This window comes from Ziziphus jujuba, chromosome 11 (genome assembly GCF_031755915.1).
Source record: "Ziziphus jujuba cultivar Dongzao chromosome 11, ASM3175591v1".
Classification (NCBI taxonomy): Eukaryota; Viridiplantae; Streptophyta; class Magnoliopsida; order Rosales; family Rhamnaceae; genus Ziziphus; species Ziziphus jujuba.
Window position 1 is genome coordinate 5,876,813 of NC_083389.1, and position 15,688 is coordinate 5,892,500.

At 34.1% G+C, this 15,688-nt stretch overlaps 1 protein-coding gene across 2 annotated transcripts in view; it reads left to right on the top strand.

Annotated features, from left to right (window-relative positions):
• The first annotated feature begins 13,481 nt into the window (after positions 1-13,481).
• LOC107431633 (alpha carbonic anhydrase 4-like) overlaps positions 13,482-15,688 on the top strand; it is a 3,348-nt gene continuing 1,141 nt past the window's right edge. Inside the window, exons 1-4 of one of the 2 annotated variants that reach the window (XM_016042599.4) lie at positions 13,482-13,763; positions 14,922-15,139; positions 15,279-15,385; positions 15,488-15,590. In XM_016042599.4, coding sequence (XP_015898085.2) covers positions 13,646-13,763; positions 14,922-15,139; positions 15,279-15,385; positions 15,488-15,590 — 546 coding nt within the window. In that variant the 5' untranslated portion in view covers positions 13,482-13,645. The remainder of the gene's footprint in view (positions 13,764-14,921; positions 15,140-15,278; positions 15,386-15,487; positions 15,591-15,688) is intronic. The other variant, XM_048465629.2, reaches the window with a different exon arrangement.

Genomic DNA, 15,688 nt, shown 5'->3' on the forward strand with positions numbered 1-15,688 from the left:
TGCTTTGCGAAGTGCTGGAATTTGCGGAATCAGTTTGTAGTTTGTGGGAGGAATAAGGGGATGTTTTTAGAAGTGTGTTTTCAGTGCAGGTAATTTGTGGTAAGTAAATCCCTTAGGGGAGGCTCTGTCGGATTTTCCTTTGGAGGGTCCGGTAGGGTTTCCCTGGGATCAGGGCTGTCTAGGGTTCCGGGGAAGGAATTCTGGACGGGTCCTGACAAGGAGTCTATTTGTGGAGAGATAACTGGAGATGTTGGAGGAGAGGAAGAATGATGTGGAACGGATAAAGTAGAAAGTGGAGTGGGTTGATCAATAAGGTGTGGTTCACGTGAAAGAGGTTGAAGGGGAGTAGACTCCTCATCCATACAGCAATCTTGATGACTATGGATCGGTTGGGAAGAAGTGTTTGAGTGGTGCATGGTCTCTTGTGGCTGTGGTTTATTTGGTTGGTGCCACTCATCTACTTCTGGATACACTGTTAAAGGAAGTTGATCCTGTGAAACATTATCAAAAGAAGATTTATAAGGAAAAACAGTCTCATCAAAAACCACATGTCTAGATATAAAGATTTTATTTGTAGTTGGATTCAAACATCTGTAACCTTTATGCATGGGACTATATCCTATGAATACACACGGATAGGATTTTTTTCTGAATTTGGTATCTCCTTGATTTCGTATGTAAGGAAAACACCGGCAACCAAGAACTTTAAGCCCAGTATAGTCTGGATTCCTACCATATAACTGATAATATGGTGTCTTCATGGCTAAAACAGAGGAAGGAAGCCGATTAATTAAATATACAGCAGTTAAAAACACATCAACCCAATATTTCAGAGGGATATTAGCATGAAAAACCATAGTTAATCCTGTTTCAATAATATGCCGATGTTTTCGTTCGGCAATTCCATTTTGTTGGGGTGTTCCTGGACAAGATAGTTGGTGTATGATGCCACACATATCCAAATGAGATTTGAGAACTCTTGAAATAAATTCTCCACCACCATCACTTTGAAAAACTTTAATTTTCCTGTCAAATTGATTTTCTACCAGCCGTTGAAATTTCAAGAAACAATCATAAAATTCAGATTTTTTCTTTAAAGGAAACAACCAGCAGAATCTACTAAAATCATCCACAAAAATAGCATAGAATAAGAAACCTTGATTTGAGGCAATTGGAGCTGGACCCCATAAATCACAGTGTATTTTATCTAATGGAAAATCACAGAAAGATTTAGATTCCTTAAAAGCAAGCTTACATCTCTTGCCCATTTGGCAACTATCACAAAGTTTATAATTATTCATCCAACTAGAGATAGACAAATCCTTATTTTTATTTAAAACTTGTAAAACTTTAGAATGTGGATGTCCTAGGCGTTGGTGCCAAATTCCTGAAGATGCTTGACCTCCTTTGATGGCATTCAAAACTGTTAGGTATCCATTATCCAAAGCATAAAGTCCTTCTTTCTTATGCCCCTTCGCTATTGTCTTCTGATTTTTGTCCTTAATCACAAAACCAGAGGATGTAAATTCAACAGTGCATGAGTTATCATGAGTAAGCTTGCTAATTGAAAGCAAATTTTTGGTTAAGTTAGGTACAACCAAAACATCATTCAAAGATAATTTGTGATTTCCATTTATAATTGTAGTGCTACCTGTGTGAGAAATAGGTAAAGCTTGTCCATTCCCAAAAATGTATCATATCATTGCCTATGTAAGGTTTCTTAAGAGACAGGATACCTGGGCTATTAATCATATGAGCATTTGCTCCACTGTCAGCATAAAATTGACTGCTACCAGCATCTTTGAAGGAAGTATGAGCTTCTACCCGTGGTTCATCTTTGTCCAAATAATCATACCTATACCAACACTTGGAAGCAGTATGGTATGGCATTTCACAAATTTGACATATAATAGGAGAGTTAGCACTAGAATGATTACCATTTTTGTCACTCCTTTGTATCTGTTGGTTTGGAATTCTTGATGGTCCCCGGATCCATCGATTTTCCTCCTGTTGAGTTTGCCAATTCCATCTACTATCGTCATAATTACGATGTGGTGCAAATCGGTTTGCAGGAGCAAAACCTCGTCCCCGTGAGGAGAAATGGCCACCTCCACGATTTCCACGTCCTCTACTACGCTGACCAATAAAGGCTTGATTGAGATCAATTTGTTTAACTTCTTCCTGATCTAGCAGCATCTGTTCATGACTTCTCAAGGCTAAGACGAATTGTGTGAAGGTCGGGTAAGGTTGTTTCGAGAGCATTGCCAATCTAAAGTCTTGATATTTTTGTCCTAATCCCCGAGATAAGTGAAAACACTTATCTAAATCTTCAACCGGTTTCCCGATGGCTGCCAAATTATCACACAGGGTGTTGAAACATTTGATAAACTCATCGATTGAGGAATTACCTTTTCGCAATCCCATGAGACTATCAGTTAAGAATATCTCCTTCTCTTTGGTAGCAGGTAACAAATGTTCTTCTATTTTGCTCCACACAAGATATGCAGTATCTAATCCAAAAGTGAAACTCAGAATATCAATGGACATTGTTCCCAACAGCCATGTAATTAAAAGGCCATCGTTACTCATCCACAACATATGATTAGGATTTATGACCTGTCTGGTTTCATCGCTCGAATCGAAAAGCTTAGCCAATGGAATGGTATCATCAAGGATATGATGATAGATTCCTAAGCTTCGGATGAGAGGAATAATCTGTGCCCGCCATAAAAGATAGTTTGTTGAATCTAACTTGATTGAGATAAGACTGGAGCATTGATGAAAAGATTGAATTGTCAATCTCGGTTCCACCTCAGTGATAACATTCAGATTGATCTTTGAGTGCTCTGATACCATGATGAAACTCAAGATTAACAATAATATTTAAGAAATAATGTCTTATAAGAATTGCTCTGTTTTCACGTTAGTCAAACAGAGGTCATACAATACATATATATATGAATAGTAAACAGCTACGTACTACGTAATACATATGATAAGTATACATAACCATAATTATCCCCTAATCCCTTTATCCTTATCTCTACACAATCTCATATCCTTTAGGATAGCTTCACCTTTATCACATAGGTGGCCACACGGGTTGTCATCATCTTTTGGGTGGTTGATATTCTTTGTTATTCTGGCAGTATCTGTTGTGTGAGGTTTATCATAGAGGAGCCAATCCTTTACATTAAAAATCAGATAGCCATGTTCAAACTTGAGCAAGGGAAATCAAAAAAGGGTGCAAAAAACTTCTAGAAGATGGAAAGAGTGCATCTGACAGCGTGACACTACTTATTGATCCATCTGTATATTATTCTAGCTATTATTGGGTTTCTATCTCAATACCATAAGTTTTGTCAAAAACTCGCTAAATTCCCTGAAAAAGCATTTTTTGTATATGTCATATAAGATATATATGGAGACTATTTTTGAATCATTTAAGTTGGTACCTGTGTTGAAATATAATTCTTATGATTGGAGTAAAATCCAGTTCCCATCCATTTTTTTTTTTTTAATCTAAAAGAATGATATTGATTACTATAATATATGTTTCTAATATTTTTACAACCTTTATTCATGGAAAGTTTGAAAAATCTGAAATAGTCTATAAAAGAAGTCAATAAGGGAAACAAAATGGAAAACAATAAGGTGAAATCAGTAATTGATGTTGATTACCATAACCAATGATTATCCAATTGTTTAAAATTTGTAGTTTAATTGTGTTGTGTTATTAAAGAATAATTGTTAATAGTAAAATATAAGAATCGTCAAATATTGAATTATATATGTTCTCCATTATTAAAGATGGTAAGAATTGTCAAATATATAATTATATCCGTTTTTGATGCGGTGGCGTTGCCGAGAAGCTGAGCAAATCTCGAGCAACCTGAATTTTGGTCGAGCGTCATATTCAATTTGGGGTTCAGGTTTCTTTGTTACCGTTGGTTCCATTTGAATTGTATTGGTCCACGTGTGTCCTTTTTTTTTTTTTTGTGTTGTTTAAGCTGGACGGCGTCGTTTACCGTTTTCGTGGGAATCAAGTAGAAGGCCAGCTGCGAGTCCGCGAGGGCTATCGTGTGCACAGACCTGGTTGGTTGCTGCTTGCCACATTGGCTCTTGCGTCAATAGTCATTATTACACACGGGACCGTTTTTGTCATTTCCCTTTGTATAAAAGCTTGGTCATTCCCAAGCTTGAATCAGTTTTTGCATTTTCTTCCATTGTTATTGCATGTAAAGCTCCGAGAGCTTGATTTCCTAATGATTTGAACTGGTAGAGTGTTGGGATTCTTCCCCCCACACTCAATTTTTACTGATTCTGTTGCTTCCTCTTTAGACTTTCCACGACAGTTTTGCTCCATTAATATATTATTTTTGATATATAGCTGGAAAACCGTATTGAAATACTTTTTTTATACTTGTGGGCTTCATGTATATGTGTTGAATGATATTGATATCAAAGAAATTGACATCAGGTTGAATTTTACAATTACAGCCTAAACAAATTTTTTAGGGCGTTTTACATTCTAAACTCATCGTAAACTTGCACTCCTAACTCCTTTTTGAAATTTTTGTTAAAATAATTAAGGGAATATATTAACATATGTGAAGCACAGGAGACTCTCAATCAAGTCTTGGATGCTTTTCCTCTCCTGCAAAAACACTAATCACCCTCCGCCATAACCGCCGCTCTGTATCTACCCCCATGACCCTTCAATCGTCTCTCCTTGCCTCTTTCACCGTCACAATGTCGCTTGGTCCACTCTCCCTCCTATGCCCTGCAACCCCCATGTGTACGGTCTCTGTAACTTCACCTCCATCTCAGTGGGTTTGAGATTTGAGACCAAAAGAAATAATTATTACCGAAATAATAAAATTATAAAAATATACAATAACAATATCATCAGATACCAAGTTTGATACAAAGTTTTTGGACCTTTTTGCGATCCGAATCCATCAAAAAAGCACGTAAATCTCCGCTTTAATCTTAATAAAAATTCCAACACAAATCCACAGATATAAATATATATATATATATATTCATAATGTAAATTAATATAAAATTAATAAAGTACCATTTTCTTCTTAATTGTTAGTTTCCAACGCTATTTTCCCATAATCCGAGCACAGTAGTCTCTGGTCGGCAAAGCAAGGAAGCTTCAGTCTTCAGTCCTTGGGCCGTGTGTAGACAGTGTGTAAGAAGAATGCTACAAACACTCTTCACACTTCCGCTCCGCCATTTTATCTTTTTCTTCATCACAGCCCTTTATATTTTCCCCAACCAAAATTCTTAGTCCTCTGGAAATTTCAATTCGTACCCACCTCAAAATCTTCTATCATTTCTTCGTTTTTGCTGTCAAAGAGGTAATTTATTTTTATTATTGTTATTTTATCTTTTTCCCCTGAAATTAAATTGATGAGAGCAAGAGTGAAAGCTGAATTTCTCGTGGAAGGTCCAACTCTTGTTCGAGTAAGGGGAAAAGATATAAAATGCCCTTTGAATGAGTCTCACAGTGCTGTGCATATGTAGATTCTGCTAAGCAATTGAAAGAAATTCTAAAAAATTCAATGGTGCAAGATTATAATGAATTCGGGATGCAAAATGTTATAAAAAATTATTTAAGATGGGATGTGTAAGATTCAAAATAGTTAAGGTTGCAACAATGTTAATTTTCTTTTTTATATTATATATGTGAGAAAAGGGTTTTTTCAGCATTTGAATCGGATCACTTTTTCTATATAAAATTTTATTATATTATTAAAGTTATATTTAATTATTATTTTTTTAAAAAAATTTTGTAAATGGCGAAAGAATCGTTCCTCTCTACTCAATCCATGGCTGGATAAATCCTAATAATAACACTAAACATATTTTTATAAGCTTTTAAGGTTGAACTTTATATATGTTGATATATTATCCAAGATTATGGACAAGAATTATATTCTAATTTAAAACAAAGGAGATTTCACCGGATGAATCCAAGATCGAAAATCTATTTTCAATGATTTTATCATCAAACAAAGTTTATAAACAATAAATTATAAATGTTAATATATTATTCAAGATTAATTTGTCCGAAGAATTTGGACAAATTTTCAATATAGAGATATAGTACTCATTATGTTGAGTCATATTAGTAAATTTATTATCAGGATAAATAAGCTTTTTTCCGGTTTGAGAATAGACAGATCATATTGGTAAATTTATTTACCAAAAACAAGTAGCCCTCACTCAGTGTAGCTAGTGTTATTTCCCCAAAAAAAACAGGGGAAAAAAAAAAAAATCTAGCCAGCGATAATTAGCTGGGGCTGCTGATGGATTTATATAATTAATTTCCTTATCGATCCCCCTTTTTTATTCTTTTTTTTTTTGGGCTGAGAATCAAACTCAAAATTTTTTCTCCATATAATGAAGCAAAATGTAATGTACTAATCATCAACAGGCGCATCCCAAAACAGACAAGTACTAATTATGATGAAATGCTACACCAAACCAAACTTTTTTTTTTATGGCAAAAAAATGGGTCTGATGATTGTCTTGGCTCAAGTGGGAGGGAACTGTGGACCATTAGCAGGTGGGGTTAGATAATTCGAATGGAAGTCCCCATACCATCCAATCCACTACTGCATGGCTGTCCCTACCGTCTTCTCCTACAGTACAGTACGCAGCATGTAAAACCCACACCAAAGCTCCAATAAGACTTGCTAAGATTCGAACCCATAACTTCATGCAAGCAAGTGTAAGGGGTTGAGCCGGTTTTGTACCACTGATCCACCCCCTTGGGTGTACACCAAACCAAACTTGTTACTTGTCGTTGTAGCTTCTTTCATCGCCTTGTCCACTCATTCCCATTTCACCACTACCGGAGTTTTGGCTCATGATCACCAATATGATTACCATGATGGTTATACATATGTTATATTTTGATTTATACTGTTAATTACCACATTAATTTAATTGGATATCAATATTGTGGTATACTTTCCTTTTTTAATGATACAAGTGAATGCATCTCTCTGCATGCATGTGTGCCAACGGACCACGTGTACTATCACATATTATAGAAGAATTTCTCGCGCACACACGTAAAGATATGTACATGTACATCTGTATAAGTGAAAATTCTATATGTAGAATATTATAGCTTTTTTATTACCCACAAAAAAAAAAATATATATATATATATATATTATTGCTTTTAGATTATATTACTGATTTATTTGTGTTGGTGCTGGGTGATGATGACTGAATGTAGGTACAAAAGAAACAGGAAATCCATGGATTCAGCAAACAGAACTAATGACTGAATGTAGGTACAAAAGAAACAGGAAATCCATGGATTCAGCAAAGAGAACCAGAGTTTTCATACGTAGAATCAACTGGAAGAGGACCATCGAAGTGGGGTACGCTAAACCCAGCATGGAGAGCTTGTGGTGATGGACGTTAGCAATCTCCAATTGATCTTGTTGATGATAGTCCTTGCGACCTTGGGGAACTCACTAAAGAATACAAACCAGCTCCTGCTACTTTGATCAACAGGGGACACTATATTTCGGTAAAATTCAAAATTAACATTATTACTTAGATAATATTCATGATCTATCATTATTATTCATCTTATACATATTATATACATTAGATTATTAATTACAAATATATATTTGTAATATGTAGTGCTCTGTATATATATATATATATATATATATATGGTTACGATTATACTGTTTTGTTGGTAAGTTCGATCAGGTGACCTGCAATGGTGATGCATGAAAAATTAACATCAACGGAACCGATTACGGAGTCGAACAGTTACATTGGCATACACCAACTGAGCACACTTTCAATGGATTTAGGTTTCGTTTTGTTTGTTTTTACTTTTGTCTTCTTCTTCTTTTATTATTTCTGCAATTAAATAAAGTAATAATTATATGCTTATATACACTAACGTATGTGTATGTATACTTATATAATTATATACGTGCAGGAATGATATGGAACTTCACATTGTTCATTCAAATCCTAACGGTGGGACAGCTGTTGTGGGAACACCCTATGGATCAGATTCACCTCACCCTTTTCTCTCAACGGTACTATTTTTTTAGTTTAGATATTTATATAATATATATGGATGGATTAATATATTTAACCTCTATTAAAATTTAATTTAAATACAATTGAATTCTGTATATTTTAAAAAATTATTTTTTTATTAGTTTATTTAAAAAATTATTTTTTTCTTTATTATTACATTTATACCTTTTAAATTTATATAATGTAGATTGTTGGAGGGTTTTAAACAGAATATTTCCTATCCTATATACATACATATATACACTTACGTCAAACAATCCAAATTTGTTGCCTGAAACTATAGTACATGAAAATTAAGGTCATGAAATTTGTTGATATTCACAGCTGATGGATAAGATAGTTTCACTTGGGAGTGGGCAAGTAGATCTGCGGAATTTTGACCCAAATACCGTTGGATTTGGAGGTACGGAGCCCTATTGCAGATATGTGAGGTCGCTTACAACTGGAGGGTGCAGCTTGGACTGTACTTAGAAATGTACGTAAGCACGAATTCTCAATATATTATATATGTAATATGTCTAGTACATAATTATATATCACTTTTATATATGTATATAAGATAATTGGGTGGCTTAATTACAATATATGTAATAGCTAGTTGTGTTTTACATTTACAGGCGCGGGCAGTTTCACCGGAGCAAATACAAGTATTAAAGGATGCCGTTGCAGATGTAAGTAATTGACTAACCAGCATATATATATATATATATATATATATACATTATACATTTTGAGCATCCGCTATAGGAGCCTAAAGAATTTATATGCCAATTCTTTTAAGGATAAAGTTATAAATTATTACACACGCAGGTTATAAAGTAAGACAAATGTGTTTTATAGCATTTTTTATATATTCAAATTACCATTATTTTGATCGATATTTTCCTGTTCCTATACAATTCAAATGTTTGTTTATATTAGAATATATATATATATATATATATGTACACACACACACATTCCTATATGGTGTGAAAAACTTTTGTGCCTCTATATATCCTCGATCGAACGGTGTAAAAAACTAGAAAGTAGAAATTTGGTTTTGATTGTTGGGTTTGTTCATTTTCAGGGATTTGAGGTAAATGCAAGGCCAACTCAGGCATTGAATGGAAGACCAGTTTTTTGATAAGCTTCATCAGAGTCCATAAATGGATAGATGGAGCTATAATATATATATATATATATATACATTATGAATGCGTTATCAATTACAAACGTCAATCATATTGATGGTGTAGTATATTTTTTCCCCCTATTTTTGGTGAATAATTGAATGATATATATGCTAGGCAAGCTAGCTCTTTATATCTAAACATATACCATTATATATATAATTTTTATGTATATGTGCCTCATGTGTACATTTTGAGCATAATTCAAGTTTAGCGTCGCCAAAACTTTCCACCATATAAATGATAGCACATCAATTTCATATACTTAATTAACTTTTTTTTTTAATTTGTGAATAAATTAAAACTGGGGGGAGATGCTACCTGATATATATATATATATATATGCATATATATTATATATGTTGTATATTTATGCTTATTTATACCCAGTTAATATATTGTACAAATTAAAAGAAAATGGAAAGAGAGGTGCTTTGGTTAAACCAGGCGTGGTTTCAACTTTCAAGTATATACATTGACTATATTTAAGCCCACAGTACTCCTTGTAATAACACTAATATAAATTATAAGATTTGCATATATAATATGGTCAGAAAAAGAACAGTAGAAAGCTGGAGAAGGTATTAATTAAATTAACCATTCTGATAATTAAAAGAAGTTGTCTAACCTTATCTATGATTACGAAGTAAGATTGGCTCGGTGCATAATTCTCACATTCACACCCATTCAAAAAATATTTCTGATTTTCAAATTAAAATTTGTTATAATATTAAAAAAACCCCAAACATGATTAACTCTTTTGTTTTTTTTAATGGTAAGGTTACCGTGATTAACTCTGCAGAACACATGATGGTCAGTTCTATCACTTCGAGTTATTACGGGGGACAATAAAATTCTTACCATTTGGGTGCAAAAAAGTACGTCAAAAAAAAAAAAAAAAAACTTTATTGATGCTCCATTTTCTGGCCTAAATGTGGAAATATCAGAACATAGGAGAAACTATAGAAAGGGGTTTTCTCGCTTGTTTAGTAAACTCAAGTCTTTGGCCTTATTTTGCAGGTGGCGACGACGTCAAGTTGGTGGAGGAGAAAGACTCAGCATTCAGGCGAGCCGCCTGGTGATGTGGTACGTAGTGGGTTTAGTACGCCCCGCCAAAACGGCTCCAAAACAAACAAAAAGGTGCGTGCCGCACTCACGAGGGAGAACCTAGTAGTCTTGGGAATAATGGAGGCCAGCTAGCAATTATGTTTTTATGTACTATTCTTTCCTACCCCATGCACTTATATAGCGGGAGGGACTATGTTCCGGACGTCCGGATGGGGAAAAAACATAGATGAAAAACATGCTTCAAACGGTGACCCTTGGATGCTTTTTAATGCAATGGACGGTCAAGATTAGAAGTTGCATGCTTTTTAATGGTGACCCTTGGATGGAAATGGACGATCAAGATTAGAAATTGTTTTTCCCTCTCATTCATTCTCCTTCCTCTTCCACCCGTCTTTCACCCGACACCACCTGTAAGTTCAGTTAAAAATAGAAAAAAATTTGCCTCCCATTTCCTTCCTCTCCCACCCCTCTTCCACCCCATTCAACAGCATCTGCCACTGTTTTCTCTCCCATTTGAAGGCAGCCATCACCGACTGTGAGCCCAACCGCATTCTGATAATCGCCTTCGTTCTTTGACTTTCGGTTACCATTTTGGCTTTCCTTTTATTTTCCTTTTAGGTTTTGGAATTTTCTTCCTTTTTGCATGTGCTTTTACATGTTTCTTTGGAATTTCCAACATATCACTTTTCCTACCCTTTTTTTGTTTTTTTTTTTCCCTTCCTTTTTGGAGTTGTCGTTTCCTAATACATCTGGGAGGCATTATCATTTGGGTTCTATTTAGCCTGCAACAAATATATGCGTGGCCATAAGAAAAACTTTGAGGGCTTTTGTCAGGGTATTGAAGAATTAATTGTGAACTTACTGCTTTTTTGGTTTTTGTTTTTTTAATTTTTTCATGTGGTTTCGACTTTAATTAGAGATGAATTGGCAACTGGGTTTTTTTTTTTTTGACAGTTTCGAACTCTTTGCATTTGTTATAGAAATGAATGTCAATCTTCCACGTTTCCTTCTCTTTCTTTTTCTCTGTTCATCTATGAAGTCCCACATTAAAAGAAGAATAAAGCACATTTTATAAGGTGGTATGGATATCTTTTCTTTGCGATTCGTTTTGACAAAACCGTACGGATTGTATTTAAAACGGACAACATTGTATACGGATGGTTTGGACTGTTATCGTTGATATCAGAATCAATATCAGAATCGATGTGACAATGAAAATGCTGGATCCAAAAAAAAAAGGATTGTAAAATTTCATATTAGAAAGTGATGTGAATATTTTTCTTTTACTACGCATTTTGACAAAATTATACCAATTGGATCCAAAACGGACAATATTACAAAATCATACCAATTGGATCCAAAACGGACAATATTACATGTAAGTAGTTTGAGCTATTACATCTTCTCTGTTTTATATCATTGTTAAGAAAATAAGCAGAGTCAATGAGAAAGAACACCTTTAGATCCTGGTTTTTTTTATATTTTGGATCCAATACGCATTCTGGATCACTTAGAAGGGAAGGTTCTTTTAAATCCTTTTTCTAAATTCCCACAAAATATATTTCAGTCAGATTCATTGGAAATTCTATTTTCTTGGAAGTTGTACCTCCTCCAAATTCCTTTACAACTCATCCAAATGGGACGGTTGAGATGGGTGGCTAATGACTGTTGAAAATAGGAGACAACATGGTGGGAAATAGTTGACTGATGGTTGCCGAACTCACTGGTGGTTTTGAATGGGGTGGAAGAGGGGTGAGAGAGGAAGGAAATGGGTTTTTGACCAAACTCACAGATGGTATCGGGTGGAAAGGGGTGGGAGAGGAAGGAAAATGAACAGAAGGAAAAACAACTTCTAATCTTGACCGTCCATTGCATTAAAAAGCATCCAAGAGTCACCATATGAAGCATGTTTTTCACCCATTTTTTTCCCATCCGGATGTCCGGAACATAGTCCCTCCCCTTATGTAGCATTCTCAAATTTATTAATTAGTAAAACCAGAAAAAAGCTATTGGTTAGCATTTATAATATCATTTCAACATCTACCAACATACATTAAGTAGCGGCTGCGGTCGCATCCGAGCTGGCTAGGGCCTGGCTTCTTTACTATCCCTGCCCAAGTTCGAGTGCTTCTCTGCCCAGGTTAAAGTGGCAGACTACCCAAAAAAAAAATAATAAAAAAATTAAAAAACATACATGAAATACTGTCCAACGGGGCATATCATGATAAGTCACAGACCATAAACTCTCTCAAGTGAAAAGATAGACTAATTCACACAAGTACAGACATAGAAAATGAACAAATCAATCTCATAAAGGTTTCTATATACAAGGCTCCTTTTATTAACCCAAAAAAAAAAAAAAGAAAAACTTTTAATTCAGTGTCATTTTAAAATGTTTATCCGTTTAATTTAGACTTCTTCTAATCTAAATAACTATTTGGGCGTCAGGCAATGGTATAAACTACTCTTTTTTTCCGACAACAGTTTGGATTTTTTCACCCAATATATATATATATATATATAAACATTTAGATAATACCAAATATAATATATAAACCATTTGGGGTCTTTAATGCATATGTTTAGAAAAAATTTATTTATAGGTAGTAGTTTCCAACAAAAAAAAAAAAAAAATGTACTTAATGGTAGTGCTAGTTTAGGATTTCGACATAATTCCAATTAAGTTTCCCGTACTCTATGTGTAAAGAAAGTCTCATATAATCAATTCGTAGTCAAAATTTTCTCATTGCAAAATTTGACATCTTTGGAAACTTGAATCTATCAGCTTTATCCAATTTCAAAAATATAAAGAAAAAAATGACATTCATCAAAATGGTCTTGACATTCATCAAAATGGTCTTAGTAGTACTAGATATTGATCAAAGTGAAGAAAAAAACCTGAAACTATTCGATCAACGATTAATAGCAAAAGTCAAATAACACTGAGTGGTCGAGATGACCGGCTGGTTAACCTTGAAGACAGACAGAGAGATTTGGTGGTTACAGGTTAAAAGCAAACTAAGAGTCCAATAATAATGATAGATACTGAAGCAAAGAATAATAATAATAACAAATATAGGAAACAAATATGGGAATCACAACCACATATGACCGTTGATAAAAGTTACAGTTACTATTACCAAAAAAATAAAAAAAAAGTTGTAATTACGTTTTAGACGACTTTGTCACGCTCCATTACAGAGCGTGAGGGGAGGAGGCGCTCAGAATTTCTGTGTCCCCAAAGACCTATATATTTTGAAATTTCTGCGCTAAGAACTGAAACACCGCATATCATACCCCACACCACCATGTACTGCTACACCAACTCCTCCTCCTGGTTCGTCTTTTTCTCTGCAGTTTCTCTCATTCTCTTCTTGTCTTTCCATTCTCTTTTCTGCATTTGCAGAGCTCTTGATGAAGAAGTTGGTATGTTCTTTTCTTTTTCTAAATATATATGTTTGTTGACATTTTTTATCTTTTTCTTTTGAATTATAAACATAATATGGTTTTGTCTCCTTGTATATTTATTGTTCTGTTTTTGCTGGGTTTTGTTTCATTATTTTGCTTTCATGTTCTAACTCCATCCAGATAACAAATCTTGAAGTCCCAGCATTTTTATGGGGATTTTCCGTTACTTATTCTTCAAGATTTTAAAGTTTCTGTTTCTTTTAAAAGGGATTAATTTCTTGTATATCCTTCAATCACCTACGAAATGACAAATAATCCCAAATCAAGCTATAAGCCATAAGAGGTAGATGTCTTTTCTGACCCAGAAAATTAATATTTCAAACATGTATGTGGGCCAAATTAAGTTTATTAGGAAAAAAATCTCCATTTTAAATTGTTTTTCACCCTACATGTTATATATCCTTATAAAGAAAATGGCTCATTTTGGTAATTGAATATGATAACCTTTTTGGCCCCAATATCAAAATAAATAAAAAAAGATAACAAAACTATTTTACTGTAGTATTACATTAGCTCGTTGTCTCTTTCCTTACCATGCACAAAAGCTAGATATTATGCAAATGATGGAGATAAACACAATCCAAATCTATGGCCTATCACCCATCCCCGTATGTTTTTCTGCCAACACCTATTCTAGGAATCAATCTTACGTGTCCAGAAGTTTATAATCACTGCATGTCTAGTGCTTGTTTGTTCCTGTGTGATACTTTTGTGTATGCTTGAGAGTAAAGAAAGTAGTAGCGGCTTTACCTTCTAAAATATAATTATGGGTTACGGAATTTTTATTTTTATTTTTTTTATTACCCTTTTTTCAGACTTTTGATATACTCTATGTTTGTTTCTTTGTCTGAGAAAGTAGAGATTCTATGCTTTCCCTAGTTTAAACCACTTCTCTTTTTGTAAAAACAAAATCGTATCTCGGGGATTTGGTCAGTAAGATCTAGGCGGACACTTTTCTCAAGGAAGAAGAATAACTTATAGTAGTTCTTGCGATTGTTTATTATTATATCTCTATTCAAGCATATAATACAAGTTCTTTTGTCTTTAACTTTCCACACTTTCTCTGTAATAGCCAAATATTATTATTATTATCATTTTTTTTTTTGGGTTGTGCAGATGATGAAAGTCCATTTACTTATGTCGAAGGAAGTGGTAAAGGACCAAAGGAATGGGGTCAGCTTAACCCACATTGGAAAGTTTGTAATAATGGAAAATTGCAATCTCCAATTGATCTTCTTGATGCCAGAGTGGAGGTTTTTCCCAATTTAGGGAAACTAAAAAGGGATTACAAACCCGCTCCTGCTATTGTGATGAACAGGGGACATGATATTACAGTATATTCTCAAATTCATGCTCTATCAAAACTTTCAAATTTCAAGTGCTTTCCCTGCAATGGAATTTTTTTTTTTTTTTGTTTTTGGGGGGTCAATTTTGATATATATATATATATATATATAATGAATGTCATTTCAGGTGAAGTGGAAAGGATATCCAGGAAAAGTTATCATAAATGGGACTGATTATAATCTGCTACAATGTCACTGGCATTCACCCTCTGAGCACACCTTTAATGGATCAAGGTTAATTTTTTAATAAATTTGCCTTCTTTTATTGTTATCCCTTCTATTTTGGCATGAAAAGCATCATTAACTTTTCAACATGCTTATCGAACTCATCTCTAGGTACGATCTCGAGCTTCATGTTATTCATTTAAATTCTAAAGGAGAGGTAGCTGTTACTGGTATTGTTTACAAATATGGCCAACCCGATCCCTTCCTCACAAAGGTATTTCCTTGGTTTAAAGTTCAAGCTTCGATTCGGAAAAGTTTTATTTCGAATAATTCTTCCGAACCAAGTCATTGTTTTTTTTCATTTTTCCCCAT